The sequence below is a fragment of the Haliotis rufescens genome, unplaced genomic scaffold (assembly GCF_023055435.1).
Source record: "Haliotis rufescens isolate VD_foot unplaced genomic scaffold, xgHalRufe1.0.p SCAF_10, whole genome shotgun sequence".
In the NCBI taxonomy this organism is placed as follows: domain Eukaryota; kingdom Metazoa; phylum Mollusca; class Gastropoda; order Lepetellida; family Haliotidae; genus Haliotis; species Haliotis rufescens.
The window spans coordinates 25,229,324-25,255,576 of record NW_025963780.1 but is presented as its reverse complement, the minus strand read 5'-3'; the positions used below and the strand labels follow the sequence as shown (position 1 = coordinate 25,255,576).

Below are 26,253 nucleotides of genomic sequence, written 5' to 3'. Positions count from 1 at the left end.
ACAATAGGTCTTCAGCTACCCATGCTTGATGTAAAAGGGGACTTCTAACGAGCACGGGTGGTCAGACTCATATAGCTGGAATATTGTGCAGCGTTAAACAGGAAACAAACAAACAAACATACAAACAAGCAAAGAAACAAACAAAGAAATCAAGCAGTAGGCCATCCTGTGTATAAAGGAGACATAATCATGAAGGTTAAGGGTGAAATGGGGTTAAACGTCACGTTCACAGTGATTGCAGTTTTAATGCTGGTTTTATACTACTAGCCCACTGAGATACCATGCTGCAGTTTAACTTGAATACCCCACTCAGACCCAGTTTACTGACTCTGAGCCGACCAGTCCTTGTTTTAGCCCCTAAATGCCGAGCACCAGGCAGGGAAACAACAAGTACCATCTTGTCATGTCTTTAGGTATGACGTGGCCGGGGATTGAACCACTAACCTTCCTCCCTCTGGGCAGGCGTTTGTCCACTAGGACATGGAGACAATTGTATGTAAAAGACTCTTAACTCCGAAACCAAGCTTTACTATGTGCTCTCTGGCCAAATCTCTTATAATCTAGGGGGGGCACAGGTGGTCCAGTCGCCAAGGTGCCGCGATTCGCTGTGCAGAGTTGCGTCCCTTGGGCACGCCAGAAACCTATGATAGGGGGTTTGAATCCCAGTTCGCCCCGATTATGTTTCTAGGTTTGTCAGCACCATACCCATGCTTGTGGGTTTCACTGAAGTGGTAATCGTCTGAGGCCTGCATCACTTCGGGCTTTCCTCCCACGTTAAGCTGACACGCCGCGTAATAACTGTAATACTGTTGAAAGCGGCGTTAAACCCAACTCACTCACTCTTATAAACTAGTATGCCTCCTTTTTCTTTTCCATGCTAAGAGATTGCCAAAATATTGAAGGTTGTAGCTATTACAGCAAATTAGACTACTAATTATTTGCAAGAAATTGCATTGACACATATTTAGCCACATGATACTTCAGGCACTGGAAGCCTTTCAATGCCCCTTGATGGCAACCCCTTAGTTCAAGGGCAGCTGCTATTTTGACAAGTGGCATATCTCCTTGCTGAATGTGTCCACACCTGCGAGTTCAGATCTTTGGAGATACTGTGTAATTAACAGACTCTGCCATTATCATCTTTCTGAAAATAGTAAAACAGTCACGTGAAGGCAAGTGTTATTTATTTCTATCATGGAAAGAGGCAGAAGATAATAACAAACTGAACCTGTTTTCAGGGTTGATTTGAGATTAATTACTTGGAAACTTTTTGAAATAAAAGTTTACAACTCAAATACAAAAAAAGACATTGTATAAAAAAGCACATTTTCAGTCAAACATACAATATGAATCTTTCCCAAATAATTGCGCTTTTGCTATTTGCATATTATTGTAAATATTATTTTTGTCAACAAATCAAATTTGTAGGGTTGACACACACATTCTAAATATTGCATTTATCGTATAAAATGGCCATCAAATTAACGAGGTTTGCACACACAAGAATAGGTGTAATAATAATTATGTGAACCCTTAATTATTTTGTATAAGTTCGGTTTCTGGTATTGTATTATTTGCTTGAATTTTACACATTACTGGCAGCCATTACGGGCCTTGATCTTTCATCTGAAGAAAACTCTTAAATAATATTGTCCATGGAGACAGTTGAGTCAAAACTACTTCACTGGAACTGAATCTCTTTGAGTGGGCGCTGCTTTGTAATAGAAACTCTAATTGGATAATCCATCAGCCAACCACATTCTGAAAACCCTCCTGAATTTAAGTGTCACGAATATTTGTCCATGTTTGTGATGATAGGGCAAAAAGATGTTCCCAAATCCATATTTTCTGGATACTTTGACAAGTAATAATTTTAAAGTAGCAATTTCTGCTGCCGACACAAATCAGCACGTCTCTTTCCGTAGCTTGCTGGAGCAATGATTTAGATGAGAAGATTCATTCAAATAATTCAATCATAATTCTAATAATTCATAAATCTGTTGAAGTATAATGGTCATGATTGATGCTGATTATAGACAATTCAGTGGGCTATGTGATATCTCCGCCGGGACATCAAATTGTGTGATCACTGTCATCATCGACCGGCCAGGCTGTGATCTGCTCCAGGAGATTACTTTGATGTGGGACCACTTGGTAGCCCCGCGGTTAAAGCGTTTGCTTATCATGTCTATGACCTGGTTTGATCCCAAACCTGTTCAGTGTGTTCCCTGACCTGTGAAGATCTGGGTAGAATAGGTCTTCAGCGACCCACTCTTGCCGTGAAAGGCGACTATGCTTGTCGTAAGAGGCGACTTATGGGATTGGGTGGTCAGGCTCGCTGACTTGGTTGATGCATGTCATCGGTCCCAATTGCGTGCATCGATGCTCATGATGTCAATCACTCACTGGATTGTCTGGTCCAGACTCGATTATTTACAGACCGCCGTCATACAGCTGGAATATTGCTGAGTGCAGCATTAAACAACAAACAAACAAACAAACAGTGAGTTCCCTGCAATTGATAAATTAACGCAGTATGTCCTACCTCACAACAACGTAGCAATGTCCCAGTAAACAATATAAGAGCTGATGGTCACGAAAGTAAACAAAATGGAAAATTGTAAAATACAGTTTCAAAGGTATGGAGCTAAAATGTATGGAAAGTAAACACTTGCACCTTGAGACCATTGTGAATACTGTATTCGACGTAATAAGCGCCTAGGGTGCTCTAAAAATTAGAAATAGAGGCTCTTATTAGAATATTATTTTGGGGAAAAAACACAGAGTTGAAAGATCGTAAATTTCGTGGTTTATGCTGACAGCCTGAAATGTTTATATATGACAGATATATTTTCTTAGAATGTAATTGCCCATAATTAAGGGTGCATATAACACATGAGTGCGTATTATATGCGAATATATAAGTCTTGTGTACATTAATCAATTGGAAGGGGGGCTAACTGGGATTTTTCACTAGCAAATATATAAGCAAATATCGGGGGTAGGGGAGGGGTGGGGGGTGGGGGTGGTGTGCTTATTAGAGCGGGGTGCTTATTTCGTCGAATACGGTATGCGATGTGGGAAGCAGATAGGGCGGTATGGAATGACTGTAGCGCCTGTATAAAATGGCCTCCATTGCCGTGGGCAGATCGTGATGGGTGCAGACATAGGTCAAACCTATCCAAGGTCAAAGACCTGGATCCAAACATGAAAAAAAATGGGTTCCCAATTAGCTTCTGATTGGCCATGTCTGCTCAGAAGATATTATCTGGCTAGGACAGGACAGGACAGGTTCTCCCAGCCAGACATTTACCAAATATGACCCCATACAATAACAAATATATCTCACACAACTGTCTCCATCCCCACTGATGTAAAATAGGTGTCCCCCAAAGTGTGCCATGCTATCATCAGTCTCTCAGAACCTAAAGAATATATTGATAAAGGAGTCCAACTCAAGTCTAGAATGATCGGGCACGTACAGTTTGTCTCAGCTATAGGAATTAAGCATTGTTCTGAGCTCCATTTGGATTTTTTTTAATAAATAAGATAACTTTATTTCTGTGACTAAATGTTAGTGCTTTTATGTCAATGGGGGTGGGGGGAGGGGGGGTTGTCAGTTACCCTCCCAGCTGAAGGGAGAATGTGATGTAAAACCATGAATGAGGTGCACCCTATCATCCACAGAGCAGTTGCCATGGAAACTCACCGCCCTCTTGCTACCTAAAAGGAGGGAAATTCAGATTCGGATTACCAAGTTTAGAAATTATTTTCTAAATGCAGACTTGTTTCCTTCTCTATACATTGTTTTTCACAGAATGTTGGTTGGTTGGTTTGTTGTTTAACGCCACACTCAGCAATATTCCAGCTATATGACGGCGGTCTGTAAATAATCGAGTCTGGACCAGACAATCCAGTGATTGACATCATGAGCATCGATCCACGCAATTGGGATCGATGACATGCATCAACCAAGTCAGCGAGTCTGACCACCTGATCCCGTTAGTCGCCTTTTACGACAAGCATAGTCGCCTTTTATGGCAAGCATGGGTTGCTGAAGACCTATTCTACCCCGGATCTTCACTGGTTTCACAGTTTGTACTCTTATCACCCTTGTGCATGGTCTCGGGAATTATTATGTTCGAGATATTTCACAAATTGTATTTGAATGTTGCTGAATGTTGCTAAATGTTGCTGTCAGCCATAAGGCAGTTTGTGTTACACTGGGAGGACTCACTCCCTCTTTTTTACCTGCATGCCGGTCTTTGAAAATTGAGGTGATACATTTAGAAGTTGTTTGGTGATTTTGCTTTTGATGGCTTGACCCTTATGTTTGTCAGAGTTTGATGTTGTGTGTTGCCTACCTGCATCGTGTTAAACGTTTGAGTGATGTTTCAAGTGGATCGTCATGGCAACAAGGAAGACCTGGATGTTGACCAATCAATGATCCATGCAGACATGCAACATCAGTTTCTACTTCAGACGGGGCGGTCAGATAGCCTAGGGGTTAAAGCGTACGCTCGTCACGCCGAAGATCCGGGTTCGAATCCCGACATGGGTACAATGTATGAAGCCCATTTGTGGTGTCCCCCGCCATGATATTGCTGGAATATTGCTAAAAGCGGCGTAAAACCAAACTCACTCACTCATTCTACTTCAGACAGAATCGTCAGAATATGGCTGCATGTGGAGAGAGTGAGTGAGTGAGATGGATACGACGCCCTGTCAGTAGTATCACAGTTATAGCTTGTGATGTCATCTTAATGCTGGTGGAGGGGAAGCCGGGTAGCCTAGTGGTTAAAGTGTTCGCTCGTCACGCCGAAGACCCGGGTTTGATTCCCGACATGGGTACAATGTGTGAAGCCCATTTTCTGGTGTCCCCCGCTGTGATGTTGCTGGAATATTGCTAAAGGCGGTGTAAAACCATACTCACTCACTCACTCACTTTCGTATTTGTGGGGGCAGGGGGGATTTGTCATCATCTGATGACTCTTGATGATTCACTTAATGCGGGTAGAAAGCCAACAGTGATGCAGGTCACAGATGGTCGCGAAGTTCACTGGCACAGTTACTGACAGACCAAGAATTGATGTACGGCGAACCTTGGAATAAAATTTATAACATCCTGGCAGGTAAGGGACACAACTCTGGAAAGCCACTTTGGGCAGCTTGGAAGGTTGAGTTGCCATGTCCCTAGCTGTCGAATAAATGGCAGCCAATAATGAAACCCCTTCATCCCTGACCTTCACCCAACAGAAGCAAATCTGTGGAAAGGTCAAGGTTTTCTTTCTTGACTATTTAGGACTGGTAATACAAACCATATCCTCCATTGCGTGACAGTGTTGTAGATTGCCCAGACCTGTGTCGCACCAAATACTTGCAGTGTTAAATAGGTAAACATTTTATGTTCATGCAGTCGACACTTATCCAGACATTTGCGTTTTATCAAATATTGTCTGGGTAAACAAGCTTCTGGATAACTTAATCCCTTGTTGCACTGTTGGTAATTGAAATTTACTGTCCGAATCCGTAAGCTGGATTTCAGGATAAAACAAGTTTTTGATGTAGCATCATTCATTTCACGTAACTATCATCCAGTAGGCGAGGTTTCTGGGTAACGGTATATGAGGTCCAGATAAGCAGGTGTCAACTCTATTACCAAACATTGGACTTAGGAAGTTGAAAACCTTTCAACATGGCAAAGAGGAGTTAGAGTAGATGAAGTTCAACCTCACCCTAGCAACACTTCTCTGGACTTTGGCTCAGTGTTTCTTCTTAATGCTTGGAATTGTGAACAAAAACATCACAACTATCGTTTCTTGTTACCGAATCTGTTAACACAATTCATTTCAATGTCCTCTACACTGTAGGTCATTCTTTTGGTTTATTGAACTGCCACTTAAATTCAACTAAATACATGTTTTTTTACTTTCTTAATTCTATAATCAAAGTTAGGTTTACAAAACAAGTTAGCTCTGAGTAATCTCATGTATATGACTCAATTTTTGATAGGGATAATCAGATAATTAGCACTGGAGCAAGCAGTTGGTGATTTGATATTACCATATTCGACGTAATAAGTGCCCAGGACGCTCTCAAAATTAGAAATAGGGGGCTCTTATTAGAATATTATTTTGGTGGAAAAAACAGAGTTGAAAGATAAATTTCGTAGTTTATGCTGAAAGCCTGAAATGTTTATATACGACAGATATATTTTCCCAGAATTTAATTGCCCATAATTAAGGGTGCATATAACACGCGAATAAATAAGTCTTGTGAACATTGATCAATCGGAAAGGGTGCTAATTGGGATTGTTCACTAGCCAATATATTAGCAAATATACCTGTGGGCGGTTATTAGAGCGGGGCGCTTATTATGTTGAATACGGTTGGTACAATATAAGTTGACTTACATGTCGTCCTGTTAAAATATACACTTGACATATTATGCGAATCAGTTTTGTGTGCCATGGACAGATGAAATTATAGCTACCAAAAGTGACGCCGTATATGGGAATTATATTTGTTGTCCTTCAAATAAAACAACCAAAGGGCAATTTACTTTATGAAGAATCAAAGTTTTTTTATGGAGAATAAGTTTTTGCAAAAAACAAAAATTATTTTGAAAGTGTTTTTAATGTTTTAGGCTTTTTCCACAATTTCTGACCCTTCATGGTTTTGAATGATGTTTGTAACTGTATTTTGTAAGTATTTCAAATAGGGAGGTCTGACTCCAGGCTATAACAGGAGTTTAAGAGCATTACTGGAGCTAATGTATATCATCCTGTTCTTTAGAACAGCTGTTTTAGGATTTATTCAGAAACTGTGGAAGACTAAAAAACAATGCATCGTTAACAGAATGAAATCTGCTTGCTGAAACACCCATGCCTTTCATTTTGGCAAAAATAATTTTGTTTTAAATATTAGCTAAAGATATAGCAATTCTTGTGTCAGACAGGATATATCAGCTGTTGTACCATGGGGGTATTTGTAATGGATATCACCAAACCAAACACCTCCTGAGATGTGTGTTTGTGATGTAGATTGCTGAATCAAATACCTTTTGAGAGAGGAAGACTGGTTAAAAGACTTCAGAATAGATATGTTACATGTAACATATGTTTATTCAGATGAGAAAACCGTTACCACCAGACATGTAAATATTGGTGTGAGTTTCAACACGTATACCACACCAGGGGGGCCATCTCAAAATCTGCGGAAACATGACACTACATTAAGAGTTTATCACACTGACTGTACACATGGTGAGTGATGAGATTATGGTAGTTTATGGTAGATATATCTACGAATAGATAGCAGTTCAATGCTCTTGTAGGATGGCCATGCTAGCATCGTACATTAACGCTTTTGAGATGCCCAGCTGGTACCATTTTGTGGCTAAAGGAGTGGAGCCATGAATACAGGTCATTTAAGAAGAATAACTCAGATGATCTTCATTTACTTGGTCTGGACCCTTCTTATTGATTGGTCGAGCTGCGTGCCACTTAGGGTATTGAGTTTATATGGTTAACGTAAATCGGAGTGTTTAAGTTACATGGGGTCTATTCTAGAGCAATGAGTCCTATGTGGTATTTGATATATTGATCATATTTAGTTCAGATCTGTTTCTGACAAAAAGTAGGTCAGTTGCATTTTTGGGTTCACAGACTAGAATCATGGTTATTATACATGTTAACTGATTAGTTATTGCAATACAAATACATATTGTGTCATTTTAAGTTTATCATTTCATTGACCTTGGTTAGACAATATATGGCTTCTTGCTTGTCTTGCTTTGTGCTGTTTCCAAAATTCCTCTGTGAACTTTCAGTTTAAAAAAAATATTGAATAGCATGTTTGTGATTTTGAAAATTTTAGGAATAAGTTATTCCAGATTTTCTCATGCAGTGAAGTAAATATCTCCTGAGTCTTCAGTTCATTGTTGAGGCAATCTCATTAAAATCAAATCTAAGTTCTCTCTGCCGCTAAACAAAGATCTGAGGACATCCCATTACGGGTCACGTCAGAAAGACGTTGTTGTTGAGGTAACCCAGAGGTTGGGTATGTTAACTCACCAGTAGGGATTCCCAGTGGGAATAGGTCCCCAGCAACCTTTGGTTGTCGTAAGAGGCGACCACATGACCACATGGTTGATGCATGTCATCGTATCCCAATTGTGTGAACAATGCTCATGATATCAATCATTGGATTGTCTGGTCCAGACTCTATTGTTTAGAGACCGCAATCATACACTTGGAGTTTACTGAGTATGGTGTTTTATGGAAACCAACAAACCAACAACCAAATATGTTCACTACACAGAGCATTGGGTAGGCCTCTCCAGATAGGTGCTTTATGTGAAGCAAAAATGTTTGCAAAATTTCTAATGTTCGGGTTCTCAAGAAAAGGGGGCGGTCGGGTAGCCTGGTGGTTAAAGCGTTCGCTCGTCACGCCGAAAACCCGGGTTCGATTCCCAACATGGGTACAATGTGTGAAGCCAATTTCTGGTGTACCCCGCCATGATATTGCTGGAATTTTGCTAAAAGCGGCGTAAAATCAAACTCACTCACTCACTCTCAAGAAAAGAAAGTAGTAATTAGCTAACTCCGTCCTGAAATAAATATCATGTAAATGTATTTTTTACAATGGGTCAGTTGGTCTTTTTAAATGAATGAATGAATGAATGAATGAATGAATGAATGAATGAATCAGTCTAGATGTGAAGAACAATCTTAGTGTCCCCTGCTGTCATATTACTATAATTCCTACTTAGTTTTCAAAATTAATTAACATTTCAAAAGGTTTTGACTATCTCTTATCACAAAGGGAAACAACTGCTATCTTTGCAAACACAATGATTGGGAGAGGATACAAAGTGTGTATTTATTGTGAACTCTTTACCTCTTGTCTCAATTTCTTTGACTTTTAACCAGAATTCCTGTCCCACTAATTTCATTTCCATGTACTTTAATTCATCAGTCTTTGAAGCAGGAAACAAGCAAGTGGATGGCATTATTCATTTGATATTCCCCAACATTTCTTTCACAAGAAAGGAATATATTTCAAATTGGAATTCCCCATGCTATATTTTTATCTGTCCTCGTCACATCTTCAGTCAGAAATATAAAGTCAAGTTTGAATAATCATATTGCAGACAATTCATCACATGAAAGTGCATGTTTTTAATATCAGGTCCCAGGATCCCTGCAGACCGGAATGTTATTGATCGAGATGCTCTGTTGGAGAGGCCTTAGTTTGTCTTTTGTGCCACTCTGGATGATTCTAGACTGGGCCTTGTCTGTCGAAGGAATATTATGGTCGCTTGTTCAGAGATTATGCGTGAAGTTGGTGGCCCCATGTTTAAAGATTATGTCTTCTCATGATGGCCACTTGTTCAAAGATTATGTCTTCTCATGATGGCCCTCGTTCAAAGATTATGTCTTCTCAAGATGGCCCTTGTTCAAAGATTATGTCTTCTCATGATGGCCCTTGTTCAAAGATTATGTCTTCTCATGATGGCCCTTGTTCAAAGATTATGTTTATTCATGATGGCCACTTTTTTCAAAGATTATGTCTTCTCATGATGGCCCCTTGTTCAAAGATTATGTCTTCTCATGATGGCCCCTTGTTCAAAGATTATGTCTTCTTGTGATGGCCCTTGTTCAAAGATTATGTCTTCTTGTGATGGCCCTTGTTCAAAGATTATGTCTTCTCATGATGGCCACTTGTTCAAAGATTATGTCTTCTTGTGATGGCCCTTGTTCAAAGATTATGTCTTCTTTTGATGGCCCTTGTTCAAAGATTATGTCTTTTTGTGATGGCCCTTGTTCAAAGATTTTGTCTTCTCATGATGGCCCTTGTTCAAAGATTATGTCTATTCATGATGGCCACTTTTTCAAAGATTATGTCTATTCATGATGGCCACTTTTTCAAAGATTATGTTTTCTCATGGTGGCCACTTGTTCAAAGATTATGTCTATTCATGAAGGCCACTTGTTCAAAGATTATGTTTTCTCATGGTGGCCCTTGTTCAAAGATTATGTCTTCTCATGACGGCCACTTCTTCAAAGATTATATCTTCTCATGAAGGCCACTTGTTCAAAGATTATGTCTATTCATGATGGCCCTTGTCCAAAGATTATGTCTTCTCGTGATGGCCACTTGTTCAAAGATTATGTCTTTTTGTGATGGCCCTCATTCAAAGATTCTGTCTTCTCAAACAGGAATACACAACATGAACACATTTCCTATCCAATTGGACAGTGTGTTTTCAAAGAGGCCCACTAGCCAGTCTACATGAGCATCAATCAGAGTCCCCCAGCAGTGCCTAAGTCTGAAACAGAGACACAATCAATAATAGAGGAAATCAACACAGCAAATGTGTTTTGATAAACTTTCCGTTTAATCGGATCAATACCTAGAAATTGCAGGTTCAGGAATTTGGAATATCTTTTTCATGTTTGAATGGAGTCATCTAAGTCATTTGAGGCCCAATTTAGCCACTCCAAGCTGGTTCATCAAGCACATATCTCTGGGGTTGTATACGGTCGTTAATATCTGAAGCAAGCAGTATCACCCTAGCTAATAACAGGCCATCCTGATTATATTAGTGATAATACCCAACTAATATTACTGATTCTGTATATTGTACTCCAGGCTTGTCATCCCAGATTGGCAAATTACCACATTTCTTTGATTAAGGACAATAGGTTGGTTTTCTGTTTGTGAATATGAACAGCTTAGAAAAATCACTATTGATTCCTTTACAGATAGTATTGTTTGAGAGAGAAAAAGATCTCTAAAATAGCTGTACATCTGTCTGCGTTGTGATATCGTTATTGTGAGGAAGGACTCGCTCAGGAAGTTTGTGAACAGACATGACTAACAGCTTTTCATACATCAATCAGAAAGTTTTAAAAGTTATGCATCTTCAAATAAATTTGGGGCGCTGGGGTAACCTAGTAGTTAAAGTGTTTGCCGAAGTACCAGGTTCGATTCCCCACATGGGTACAATGTGTGAAGCCCACTTCAGGTGTCACCTGACATCATATTGCTGGAATGGTGCTGAAAATGGTGTGGAACCATATTAACACACTCACTCACTCACTCATGTGCATTAAAATATAGTATAAATTGATTTTTTGTTGATGCTGTAGTAAATTTTCAATGAAGCATGTTCTGGTGCTAACCTGCTGTGAAATTGCTGGAATATTGCTGAAAATAGCGTAAAAACCATAGTCAGTTACCGTATTCGACGTAATAAGCACCCCACGACAATATTTGCTAATATATTGGCTAGTGAACAATCCCAATTAGCACCCTTCCGATTGATCAATGTACACAAGACTTATTATTTGTGTTTAATACGCACTCATGTGTTATATGCACCCAAAATTATGGGCAATTAAATTCTGGATAAATATATCTGTCATGTATAATACACACAGACTTTTCTTTTGTATCATTTCAGGCTGTCAGCATAAACCACGAAATTTACAATCTTTCAACTCTGGTTTTTTTTCTCCAAAATTTTATTCTAATAAGAGCCCCCTATTTCCAATTTTGAGAGTGCCCTGGGCACTTATTACATTGAATACAGTAGTTCTTTTCAAACAACATTATTCATTGAACTACGATGCATTCAGCAAATTTTGATATTTATGTCTTTGAAATAAACAGACTTCCCCCCCCCCCCGATTGTTGGTATGATTACAGGTTAACGTTGAGTATCAGGGCGGATGGAATGGCTGCCAGATGGGATCTCTCACCATCATTAACAAATCTACCGTGTTTATCATATCTCAGACAGGGAGACATATTGACACAAGCATTATTATGACAGCGGTAGTTGATTATCAGAAGATGAGAAGTTTATTTAACAAAGATGTTCCAGTTAAAAACGTTGAAGGATTTATTTGTTTCTCCCTTGAAATGTTTATCGTGGAGATGGTCTGTTGTGATTGGTCCTGTCGTGGCAATATCCCCGACAATTTCCTGTTGGTAAAGACAAACGGGAGGCAGGTTTATGGCAAATGGCGAAATATGACTGGTATCAGCATGACCAGTGATTAATGGTGATATATACTCACCACCAAAAGAAACACGAATACCATACATTTGGTTGATATATGAAGAATTACTCATATTCAAGAGGTATATGATTGGTTCAATGCACAAACGAACAAACTGGTATGTTGTGTCAACCGATGCTCATGAACGCATCACATGTGACGTCATAGATCCATGACTCAAGTAGCACCATTTGTCTGTGCAGGATTAGTGTGTAAAGTTTGGAAGTCACATGCAGCATATCGTGATAAGAATAAAGTCACCCTATTGTAACACTTGACTGATTGTTAGTTTTGTCATTAATTGGTACACATTGGAAATATCTTTTCTTAATGTGCATACTCCTCTATATGTTTCTATGGTTCATGTTTCTTTTGATGATGAGTATATGAACCGTGTTTGTATTACTTTTGAAGGTAGGTGCTCTGAAGTAAGTGAATATTACTTTATGCCACATCAGCATATTTGAAGATATTTTATTTCATACAGCCACAAAAATCTGTTATAAAATTTTCAGCCACATTTTTGCAAAAATGTGAAGTTTTTGTTTGTTATTTATTATAAATATTTTGTCAATTAAAACAGACAAATGACAGGGCAACTGTGTACATTAACTTCAAAGGAGGTGAGGTGACATGGGGTTTAATGTCGCGTTCAAGATTATTATTCTTATATAGCTTGGTGCATGCACGTGTGTGTGTGGCTGCTTTTACTAGTCCGGACTGATGCCGATTTATAGTGCTAGCCGCCTGAGATACGATGCTGCAGTTTAACATGAATACCCCACTCAGACACAGCAGACTGACTCCAAGCCGACCAGACCTTGTTTTTTCCCTGTAATGCCGAATGCCAGGCAGGGAGACAACAAGTAACATTTTTTCACATAATTTGGTTTGGACCTATCCGGGAAATGAACACCAACCCTCCAATCTCTCGGTGGGCACTTGATCCACGGAGGAGGTGGTCCAACTCCAAATGAGGTTGTTTACATGAAACATGAATGTTGGCCAGGAATGTATATACCGTATTTGACGTAATAAGCGTCCCGCTCTAATAAGCGCCCACGGTGATATTTGTTAATATATTGGCCAGTGAACAATCCCAATTAGCACCCCTTCCGATTGATCAATGTACACAAGACTTATTATTTGTGTTTAATACGCACTCGTGTGTTATATGCACCCAAAATTATGGGCAATTAAATTCTGGATAAATATATCTGTCGTGTATAATACACACAGACTTTTATTTTGTATCATTTCAGGCTGTGAGCATAAACCACGAAATTTACAATCTTTCAACTCTGGTTTTTTTTCTCCAAAATTTTATTCTAATAAGAGCCCCCTATTTCAAATTTTGAGAGCGCCCTGGGTGCTTATTACATTGAATACAGTACTACTCAAATAAAGTTAAGAGATCACCTGATTCTTTCATATTACTACAGTTAATCTGTCATGCCCAAAATTAGTTTAAGAACACTCGATTCTTTCTTATTATTATAGTTAATCTGTGACAGATTAACTATAGTAATGTGAGAGAATTGGGTGTTCCTTAACGTCTTTTGAGTAGTATATATTTGCATCAAGCAGAGAACAAAGAAGGGAACATGTGTAGTGATTTCTCCATCTGCTAGTACTTATGAAGGAAAATATGATCTGAGGTGGGGTGTTTGGTAGTGAGTGGGGTTGAAAATCTAATTATTTATCATGGCCCTAGTCTCTCAACTATTACATTACGTTTCATGATTGTTGTTTTACTCGGGGGGGGGGGGGGGGGGGGGTCCATTTCATTTGTCACGTTTATCATGTTAATAGTGAAATTCAATTTTTATTTAATCAGTTTTCATTAAAATTGCTAAATTGTCATAACTATTTTCAGTTATGTTATTTATAATTTGAAACCGAAACTTGCAAATTAATTTATGGCAATGAAGCATTCGACTTGAACGTGGTTCAACATTTCTAGATGATGAAGCAGTGTGTGAGATGTATAGAACGTTATTGAAATCAGATGTTATCATGTAGAAATTCACAGTTCATGCTGGATATTTATATACAGTAAGCCTAGGCGTGTCTGTTTATCCCAGATCTGGGGTCACTTTTGATGTTTTGAAGTCGCTGTTCTAGAAGCCAGCTCGGAGAATTTAAGACACAACTGCGAGTGTGATTCAGTGTGTTTAGGAGCATATATGTTTATGAAAAAACGCCTGTCGGAGGAGCCCATACCACATGTAGAACTACCCACTTCGGTTTAGGAAGACGGAATTTCTTTTCCTCAGGAGGATTCATCTGTCAACAAATCTTCCAAACTGTATTTATAGGATAATGAGAATTGTCTGCTGATGTGTATATGATATTTGGAGCTATTTATTACTATATGTCTTGTTTTATTGGAGTCTGCAGTCGAGGAGTTCTGTTTGCTGTGGTGTTGCTTCTTACATAAAACTCCAAACTTCAAGGCTTTTATTTTGTTCTCGGAGACATTTCTGTTACCCATGATGGCAATAACCATCCTCTTGCTTTCACTTCATATTAGGGCTGGGACGAGTCCAAATTTACTACCCAGGTACCCACCCCCCTATTACCTGACTCTACCCGGGTACCCACTGTAGGTTTCAAAAGTTTGGTACAACATGTCTGATTGGAATTTTTTTTACCATAATCCTGGCAAAATGTATTTAGATACATGTATCAAACGATTGTCATGCATGCACTGAAGTTGACTTAAGTTATATCTTTATTCAGCCATATGAAAGTGAGAACGAATGGGTGCATGGTCGGAAAGAAATGTGAACATTAGTGACTTGTAGTGTAACCATGGTGTTCAAGATAATTTTTGCCTTTAAACAATATATCACGTGATAACCACGAATCTGGGTAGTCCTGTGGGTACACGGGTCCTAATCAGTACCCACCCAACCCAATCCGAGTTAACCGTCCCAGCCCTACTTCATATATGTTGCCCATGTCTTCTGAAACAATAGTTCATATATCATTTACAACTTAACAAGATAAGTGATGACTTTTCAAAGCTTTAGCTGATCAACTTCAAGGAGTTTTTCTTCCAATACAGTTTTCACCAAATATTCCAATGACAAATGTTTCACATAAAACAAAATGTCTTCATTCTATTTTTGTCTGCTCATATTTGTCTGTAATATTATAGATATCTAATTTATCATTGCTTAACTTGAAAGTTAATAATCCATACGCATATAATAATAAGAAATAATTTTTTTTTAGATTTCCATGTTTGTTTTTAGAGTTAGCTGTTTAGCATGTACTGTGTGACCAGGGTCATGTGGTTGTGTCTGTGTTGCAGGATGGACGGAAGATGATGGTTGCAGCGGTCGGAAGCTGGTACTGGCAAGGTCAGTGGTGAACTCAATCTTTATACATGCACAAGATGACATGTATTACATCACTGACACAGTATGACATGTATTACATCACTGACACAATATGACATGTATTACACAGTAATCATCACTGACACAATATGACATGTATTACATCACTGACACAATATGACATGTATTACACAGTAATCATCACTGACACAATATGACATGCATGACTTCACAGACACAATATGACATGTATCACATCACTGACACAATATGACATGTATTACATCACTGACACAATATGACATGTATTACATCACTGACACAATATGACATGTATTACACAGTAATCATCACTGACACGATATGACATGTAGTACATCACTGACACAATATGACATGTATTACACAGTAATCATCACTGACACAATATGACATGTATTACATCACTGACACAATATGACATGTAGTACATCACTGACACAATATGACATGTATTACACAGTAATCATCACTGACACGATATGACATGTAGTACATCACTGACACAATATGACATGTATTACACAGTAATCATCACTGACACAATATGACATGTATTACATCACTGACACAATATGACATGTATTACACAGTAATCATCACTGACACAATATGACATGCATGACTTCACAGACACAATATGACATGTATTACATCACTGACACAGTATGACATTTATCACATCACTGACACAATATGACATGTATTACATCACTGACACAGTATGACATTAATCACATCACTGACACAATATGACATGTATTACATCACTGACACAATATAACATGTATTACATCACTGATACAATATGACATGTATTACATCACTGATACACTATGACATGTATGAGACCTGCACTTGGCCACCTTCAGCAGATGCTGCATGTTTTGCTCCTGCATCAGCAGCAGGGATCAGTGCCATACTTTCAGGGCTATATATACCAATCTTGTGGGTAAGTGAGCTTTGTCTGTATCACAGGAGCATGTAGGTATTTATAGGGCCACTGCTTTTGTCTCAAAATAGCAGCTATGCAGGCTGGATGTAACACAATGCCAGGGAAGCTGCAGGTCACATGGTTTGTTCTATTAATAGAACAGATGAGGTAAAGGATGGAGTGTATTTGTACATCTGTTTTAGGTCACCCGACTCGAATTCCATGATGCAGCATAATTCAAAACTTTCACATATTTCTGATTAATTTTTTAACAGTTTGGTAAATATTGTGAGTTTTTGCAGTGTCTAAATTCTCGTTAAATTGCATTTTTGTTTGTGGTTACACAAAAGAAATAATGACATGATACTTTAAAAAAAAAGATGAAGCTAAGCTAACCGGTCGACTATGTGAGAAGGGTTGGTCTTAAGAATGAAACACACACAGCATATTATAACCGACTTCCCCTGAGTGAGCTAGCTGAACAAGCCTGTCTAACCCAACATAAATGGGTATAACCCACCCTTCAGCTGAAGCCATATGTGTCAGTCAGATCACCACCCAACCTAAATGTTAGCTTTACATTCAGGCTGGGAAGGTTGGAGGTCACACGTGGGTGGGGCAAAGGTCAAGACCGACTTGGACTGTTGAGCATGTTTATTCACACTCGAGTCCTCATCAGTATCATCCCCTCAAACATGGGAGGCTTCTCGGGAACCCGAGAAAATCTTGTCACACTTCGAGGGTTGCCTAAAAACTTTACGTACATACAGCACCATTCCCCTGGTGCTAGGTTGCTAACAGCTAGTTAAACGTAGAGCAACCACCAAGAGAGACTTATATCATTAGGTGGATGTTTAAGGCAATGTTCTCAGTACTAACTGTAAATACCGTATTCGACGTAATAAGCACCCCGCTCTAATAAGCACCCACTGCGACATTTGCTAATATATTTGCTAGTGAACAATCCCAATTAGCACCCCTTCCGATCGATCAATGTACACAAGACTTATTTATTCGCTTATAATACGCCCTCGTGTGTTATATGCACCCTTAAATATGGGCAATTTCAATTCTGCTAAAATATATCTGTCGTACATAAACACTTCAGGCTGTCAGCATAAACCACAAAATTTATCTTTCAACTCTTTTTTTTTCACCAAAATAATATTCGAATAAGAGCCACCTATTTCTAATTTCGAGAGCGCCCTGGGCACTTATTACATCAAATTCGGTATATGAAACTTTGGTGTTTTAGATGTTCATACAGACCCTTTGAAAATTACATGAGCACCTATCAGCAGATTTTTACCAGAAAATGATGTTTACATTCAAAATAATGTTGATCTGCCCTTTCAAAGTCCTGACCTCAATTACTGGAGAGAAAAAACTATAAGAAAAACATTAAAGTTGTTTTGGGATGGCCCCTTCAGTTGACAGTGAACTGTTAGAGATACATAGTATACATTGATGTCACACATTCGGCTATACACTGAAGCCAACACTATTGATAGTCATTGTCCAGCTTTGTATTGACCATAGGCAGCATCATGCCTATATGACCAGTCCGTGTATGTGTTACGGGTCGTATCACTAGGGCTGGGCTGGGATGAGTCCAAATTCACTACCCGAGTACCCACCCCACTATTACCCGACCCTACACCCCACTATTACCCGACCCTACACCCCACTATTACCCGACCCTACCCAGGTACCCACTGTAGGTCTCGAGGGATACAAAATGTCCAATTGGGAACTTTCTTTTTACCACAGCACTTGCAAAATGTATTCAGATACATGTATTTAACGATCTGGTCATGCATACACTGAAGTTGACTTAAGTTATTTTTATTCAACCATATGAAAAGTCAGAAGGAATGGGTGCCTATAGTCAGAAAGAAATGCGAACATTAGTGACTTGTAGTGTTACCATGGAGTTCCATAATTTTTGTCATTAAACAATATATAGAGAATCTCACCCGAGTGTCTTTTGATATCAAATATATCAACACGAGTTGATAAAAGTGGAAAAATTCCGAGGCTTGCCGAGGATTTTTGCAACTTTTATCAACGAGTGTTGATATATTTAATATCAAAAGACACGAGGGTGAGATTTTATTTATCATCCAACATCATTCTTTCAACTTTTTCAATTTGTAGACAGTAATTAGCAGTGTCTTCAGTGTAAAAAGTACTTAAAACGGCTTCAGTAGCAGAGCCATTAGTGATGTCATTTGATTGTGACGTCATGGTAACCAGTGACGTCACAATGGTCTGCAAAGCATTGTGATGTAATTTCATTGCAGCGATATCTACAGTGTAGATATCGCTTGATCTCATCCAAGCGATATCTCCTGTGGGAGCCAGTTTTGGATGATAAATCACATGAATACACAATGCCATTTAGAAAGTGGTAAAATGTAACCGATGTTATATTTGGGATAACACTTTCCTAGTACAGTTGAGTGGGTTAGATCGCTGACTTTGTGTGCTGGCGATTAGGTGCCTCACTCTGGCAAGTGTGGGTTCGAATCCAGGACGGGACTCAACCCAAAAAAGTACGAGAATCTGTAATTTACTAAGAAAGTGTAATCCCAAATATAACATCAGTTATATATATCACATGACTAACAACAGGTCCAGGTAGTCCTGTGGGTACCCGCGTCCTACTCAGTACCCACCCGACCCGGGTACCGAGTTATCCATCCTAGATACGTATCACCATGGACTTTTGAACCATGCACATAAAAAAGGAATTGTAGTGTTCACTCTAAGATGGGAAGACATTGTTGCAGCCACTTTCGCTGTATCACTTTCAATGTGGCCCAGCTTCAGGTCAGAATGGTTGAGAGTGTAAGTAGGAAGTTCCTGCAGGAAGGTCGTAATGTATACCTCAGAGAGGAAGTATTGGCTGTATCACATATGTCATAACCAGTTGAGCTATATCCAGGTTTATATGCACTCAACAGTTCGCAAACCAAACTATTTAGAGAAAACAGAGAAAGATCTGTTCATGACAACTGAAATTGATACCTCGGTGTAAACAATATGTGAATTGAGTTTAAAATAGTTTTAAAGAAAAGTAGCCTTTACTTAGTGTGTGTAGAGAATTCACTTCATATGAGATATATCTATCACAGAATTAAGGCACAGAGGTGAGGTGAGGTGAAATTGGGTTTAATGTCGCGTCCAAGATTATTGCACTTATATAGCGACGTGCATGCACGTGTGTGTTTGTGGCTGCTTGTACTAGTCCGGACTGATGCCGATTTATAGTGCTAGCTCACTGAGACACCATGCTGCAGTTTAACATGAATACCCCACTCAGACACAGTATACTGACTCTGAGCCAACCAGTCCCTGTTTTAGCCCCTTAATGCCAAGTGCCAGACAGGGTAACAACAAGTACCATCTTTTAACGTCTTTTGGTATGACGCGGCCGGGATCAAACCCCGGACCTTCCGCTCTCCAGGCGGACGCTCTACCATATTAGACCACAGGGGCGGTCTAAGGCACCAAAGGGATTACTTGTTAGTGTAGGTTATATCGGGCTATGTTGGTCGTAATAGCTTACAAAATGGATAGGGTGGTCAGACTTGGTGACTTGGTTAATGGTGTCATTGTACCCTGTCAGCATGGATTGTTGTTCACAATATCAATCACTGGATTTTCTTGTCCAGATTGGATTATTTACAGGCCGCCGTCATAGAGCTGGAATATTGCTGAGTGTGGCATTAAATAACAAACAACACAATTAAGACTGACTATTTTAAGTACAATAAACTACGGTTATAATGAACTCAAAGGGACCACTAATTTTAGTTCCTTATAATCATATATACAGCTTATATACAGCAAATGGACGGGACAACAAAAAAACAAGTTTTTATATCCCTCATTTCATTATGAGAGTGTTCGTTATAAACGTAGTTACTGTATTTTCAACATCAGATTTCGTTAATTTGGTAAATTTTTTCTCCGGCCTTTCAGGTCAGCTGTACAACTACGAAGTAAAGAACAAGGAGTATGTGTCGACGCGGGAGGGGCCCCCAGAGGACGACGACAGCTACATGGGCTATGCCAGCGCCGTCGGGGACTTTGATGGGGACAACATCGAAGGTGAGATGGATGATGACATCAATATTGCTTTTCATGAGTGAGTGAGTGAGTGAGTGGGCGAGAGGTTGGGTGAGTGAGTGAGTGAGTGAGTGAGTGGGTGGGTGGGTTGGTGAGTGGTTGGGTGAGTGAGTGAGTGAGTGTGGTTGTAGCCATATTTAGAAATATTCCAGAACATCACGGCGGGGGAACCAAATATGGGCTTCACACATTGTGGTAAATTGAACCTGGGTCTTTGGCATGACAAGCGAGTGCTTTAACCACTGGGCTACCCCACAACCCTATACATGACTAAAGTGAATCTGGCAGACGGACTCTGTGTCTAGGTAGAATGCGTGTCATCATAGAGTTGCTCATGATATCAACCACCACTTTGTTTGGCCCTGAATACAGCGTCAATGTTTCATTCATTCAACCATTCAGAAATACGAGCAAAAACTAATATTGTATAGATTGTAGTTTCAAACTTTTAAAGATTAGATCTCATGCACTGGACAATATTTGTAAAGCATAAAGAAAAAATTTTAAGAGTTTTCGATAGAAATACAAAAAGTGGTCATTTCAGATATCCTTTCTAATGACTTTTCGTGTGATTGTTTCAGATTATGTGGTTAGCGTACCCAAAGGCGACCTCCATCTTGGCAGGGTAAGTTGACATGTTGTGTACAGGGGAACATCGTCGACACCGCATCTTGGTGACATTTTGCTAAAAGGGAGGTTTAAAACCTCAAATATTGTGTTTAACTTGTATTGACCAGGGCCCCATTCCTCAAAGCCATCTTAGCGCTAAGATGATCATACCTCCCATACTTTAACACTGGCTTAAGCTAGTCGTAGCGCTAAGATCGCTTTGTGGAACGGTGCTCAGGTCTGTTAAGGGGTTTATGCACATGTGATATCTGAAATTATGACTAAGGCTTAGGTATGGACGCAGATGTGAATTTGTTGGTTTTGAATTGATTAAGGTATATTAGTTAATATATTTAAATGTTTTATAACGTCCACCATTAAATATTTTTGACTTTGCTTGTAGGTGGCCATGTTCACCCAGAACCTGACAAACATCCAGAACATCACGGGAGAACAGGTAGGTGGCGCCACTGTCGGGAAATGCCGACACAAACACTCCTGCTTTGTACGTGATTCATATAAGCTTGAGAAAACCTTGAATTTGGATGACTTGTGTTTTCAATGCAGAGCTGTGTTCCTTATGGAGTTGATGGCTATGAATTTTATTTGGAACCAACCATGCAACATTAAGTCACAGCACAAATATTCCCAGCGAATTGCAATGGATGATTCACAACCTTGGCTTGAAGGAAATTTCTCAAATATCAAACATTACATCTGTCCTTTTTTAGCCTTGTAGATATTTATTATAAATAGGAGAATACAAATTTGTTGACTGGTATTTCCGGTGTAAGGTGATCGCGGTGATCAGCTGCTAATGTTTTCTGAGATGGGGGAAAACATTTTGTCTTTGGAAAACTTGAGTTTATTGAAAATGTTAGTAAATTTTGGGAGCCATGCTTTACCGCTTGCTATAACCGAGTTGGCGCTATATTGAAGGATGCAATAACGAGAGAACACTGTACCTTAAATTGGTTCACTCACTCAATCAAAGACAAATGGAAGGTTACAGAACACATATATAATGTTCAACTGATTAATTAAAATAAAAAAACAGTGTTGTATTATTTGTCAAATTCTATTTTAGGGGTAGGTGTATAGTCATACAGACTCATCTTAACGTGCCAGTTCACCAATTTGTGCTTATTGCCCTCAGGAAAACTATATACTTGAAACCCTTAATGTTGCAAGTTTAGAAATTGGCCCTTGTTACACTGTGGTGAAGTAGACAAGCGAAGCATCCATCATGTCGCTCTGAGGCGTTATATACCGTCATATTGACCAGCATTAACGTGATATATTGCCCCTCTTCACATCCGAAGTGCAGAATGTGTTGTATTTACAGCTATCTTGAATCTCGCATGTATTGATTCTGCACAAAGCTGAATTTTTGTGAATCATTTCTTAAACATCAAATCAAGACTATCATCCTTGAATCTAGAATTGGACAACATTTGACAAATGTTCCATTGGTGGAACAAAGTATTTTCCTCTTCTCCCAGACATTTTTATGAAATTCACATCGATGGCTGGGTTTTAGTTTAGTGCTATTGTCAAAGGGAGGGTGGGGAATCAAAGAAATGATGTAATATCAGGGATTCTGGAGCCTTGATATACTGTTATGAATGTAATCATCACCCTCGCCCTGAAGCTGAATCAGGAATTAAAGGGCTTGCTATTTGGTACATCTTCAAAGATGGACCGCCTCTGTGGTCTAGTGGTAGAGCGTCCCCACGGAGAGTGGAAGGTCCGGGGTTTGATCCCCGGCCGCGTCATACCAAAAGACGTTAAAAGATGGTACTTGTTGTTACCCTGTCTGGCGCTTGGCATTAAGGGGCTAAAACAAGGACTGGTCGGCTCGGAGTCAGTATACTGTGTCTGAGTGGGGTATTCATGTTAAACTGCGGCATGGTATCTCGGTGGGCTAGCACTATAAATCGACATCAGTCCGGACTAGTACAAGCAGCCACACACACACACACACACACACACACACACACACACACACACACACACACACACACACACACACACACACACACACACACACACACACACACACACGTGCATGCACGTCGCTATGTAAGTGCGATAATCTTGGACGCGACGTTAAACCCAATTTCACCTCACCTCACCTCTTCAAAGATGGAATCTTATTCTCATGTCACTTGTACGTACATCACTCAAGAAACTCACATGGAACAGGTAACGCATGTGCAACTCACGTCACGGACACATATCTTGTAACTCAAAGTCATACATAAGTGACACGTAACTCACACATATCATGTAACTCACAATCGTACGTAAGTGACACATAACTCACGCATATCATGTAACTCACAATCATACTTTAGTGACTTGTAACTCACACATATCATGTAACTCAAAGTCATGCGTAAATCATGTAACTCAAAGTCATGCGTAAGTGACACGTAACTCACACATATGTAACTCAAAGTCATACGTAAGTGACACATAATTCACACATATCATCAACTCAAAGTCATACGTAAGTGACACGTAACTCACACATACCATGTAACTCAAAGTCATACGTAAGTGACACATAACTCACACATATCATGTAATTCAAAGTCATACGTAAGTGACACGTAACTCACACATAACAAATTACTCACAGTCATACATACGTAACTGACACATGAAACTCACAGGTAAGTGCCAGTTAAGACAAAGATTTCTACTATATACTTATAGACAGCAAACTTAGGCTTCCAGTTATGTTTTATTGTACTCAGAGTTGTCTTCGGCCAATCGTAACTCACACGTAGTTTCAAATCAAATAAAGAGGCGACAGATAACATCTGTTGAGGAATGTAAACATCCTCCGTCAGAAACATGACAGGTGTCAGTTGTTTATCACACTAAGTACAATATAAGTATGTTGAAATTAATCCTTGTAAGAAGTGAGAGAGGTAATATATTCTCAAACATGGTGCGAGTTGAACCAGACAAGGTGCATTCCGATACAGTTGGCTTCACGTACAGAAGGCCTCAGCCTCTGGAGACAACTGATGTTGTAATGTTTCATAGAGGCTCAGCCAGAAGGCCTCTTTGTTGTGGCATGCTGAAAACTTTTTCTCTTCCTTCTCGGAGAGTTCATCTTTATTGTATACCAGATGCTCTGTAACTCTGGTATTGTAGCTTGTAACTTGACGTTTGGAATTTGCTCCAAATGTAACAAAAGCAATTATATTTCAGGGATGAAATTTTGTAGGATTGAATTACAATTGAAAGATGTGGTGGGATTTTCTCGTGGGTCATTGTGATGCAAGGACACATGAATAAACTTATTGGATCTTTTGTCATCATTTTGAGTTCAAATTTAAAATTAAATGTCGGATCAGCATTATTTCATGATGATGATGATGATGATGATGATGATCTACTTTAAAAATCAATTCAAAAATAGTTTTAAAAAATTATTTTGAGATTATTGCCCCATTTAAAGAAAATAATATTTTCACCAAAAAAATGCAAAACCAATGTTTCCCCTAATCTCAGATAATCAGTTTTGTCATCTATCCATCAGCTTGCCGATATTGTGGTGGACATGTTTTCCATCTTGGACAAATACACAGTCACTAAATACTCCACTAATGTAATCCCTCTCGTCATTCATGCTGCCAGCTACCAATACAGTACGAACTCTGACAGCAAGATTCTGTAATCAGAAACAACGATCATTCAATGATTGACCTTTGATTGACCCATTGTGATTTAATACAATCAGTCAGCTCTACTGAGTCGGTACCATGAAACATCACATCACTGTTAAGACTCGTTACAGCTCCTGCTACAGATGGCTCTCTCAGATAGTTCCTCCTCACTGATTGGCTGGTGTCTTGGAGGCACTAGTGTGATATTTAAGAAATAAACGATGAGTGGGAGTTGTTTATCACTAGTGTGATATTTAAGAAATAAACGATGAGTGGGAGTTGTTTATCACTAGTGTGATATATAAGAAATAAACGATGAGTGGGAGTTGTTTATCACTAGTGTGATATCTAAGAAATAAACGATGAGTGGGAGTTGTTTATCGTACAATAAAACACTGCAGGGAGAATAAACCATGAGGAGTGCATATATGAGATATCAACATTATGTACGGCCTCTTTAAGATTGATGATAAAATGTACAAGCTTTAAAAATATTTACTCGTATTTTAATAATGATGACTCCCTCAATAGTATCCGACCTTGGCAATGTTGTACCTTTTCTCCAAATACCGATTGTCATATCTCTCTCACTTTTGGATGTGATCATTCAGCCATTGCGTTTATCTACGTTTCCCAGCTACATCTACTGGGAACAACTCACTAGACATCTCCCTCTAAAAAATAATGTTGTCCAATTAATGATGTCATGAAGTTGCGAGCACATGTTTGAATCTCCAGAAATGAGGTCATGATAGTACAATGTTTTATTGTACCGTAGATCATATATTTGGCTAAAAAAAAGAAAAATTATTTCTCAGGCACCGCCCACATCATCATAAAGTTCGCCACACATTTCGTTTTTATTTCCATTTTTAAACAAACAAAAAAATCCTTAAATATTCCAAGTCGGTAGTCAAATACTGTATTCCAGTATTTTACTCATCAAGGAATACAATTATAGGGAAGCCCTTTCCTAGGTTGATTGTACACAACTGTTTGTTTGGTTACTTACTAGGTCTAGTTTGAACAACCCTCAGCAAAGACAAATAAAAAAATCCTGCCCACAAATTGCAACTATGCTTGTCGTAAGAGGCGACTAACAGGATTGGGTGGTCAGGCTTACTGACTTGGTTGTTGCCTGTCATGCTCATGATGTCAATCACTGGATTGTCTGATCCTGACCCGATTTTTACAGACCGCCGTCATACAGCTGGAATATTGCTGAGTGTAGCGTTAAACAACAAACAAACACAATGTGTGAAGTGTATGTCTGGTGTCCCCCATCGTGATATTGCTGGAATATTGCTGAAAGTGGCGTTAAACCAACTTACTCACTCACTCAATATTGCATAAACCAGAATAGGAGACAAGTGCGACATATCTCAGCCAATCAGCCTTTTCAATATATTGTGTACCATAAACCTCCACTAGATTTA

The 26,253-nt window shown here is 39.1% G+C and overlaps 1 protein-coding gene across 3 annotated transcripts in view; it reads left to right on the top strand.

Moving 5' to 3' along the window:
• The window catches only part of LOC124117120 (integrin alpha pat-2-like), a 118,987-nt gene that overhangs the window by 64,928 nt on the left and 27,806 nt on the right, over nucleotides 1-26,253 (top strand). For all 3 annotated transcript variants that reach the window (XM_046478852.2, XM_048388791.1, XM_048388787.1), the window contains exons 6-9: nucleotides 15,391-15,439; nucleotides 20,379-20,507; nucleotides 21,107-21,150; nucleotides 21,538-21,591. In XM_046478852.2, coding sequence (XP_046334808.2) covers nucleotides 15,391-15,439; nucleotides 20,379-20,507; nucleotides 21,107-21,150; nucleotides 21,538-21,591 — 276 coding nt within the window. The remainder of the gene's footprint in view (nucleotides 1-15,390; nucleotides 15,440-20,378; nucleotides 20,508-21,106; nucleotides 21,151-21,537; nucleotides 21,592-26,253) is intronic.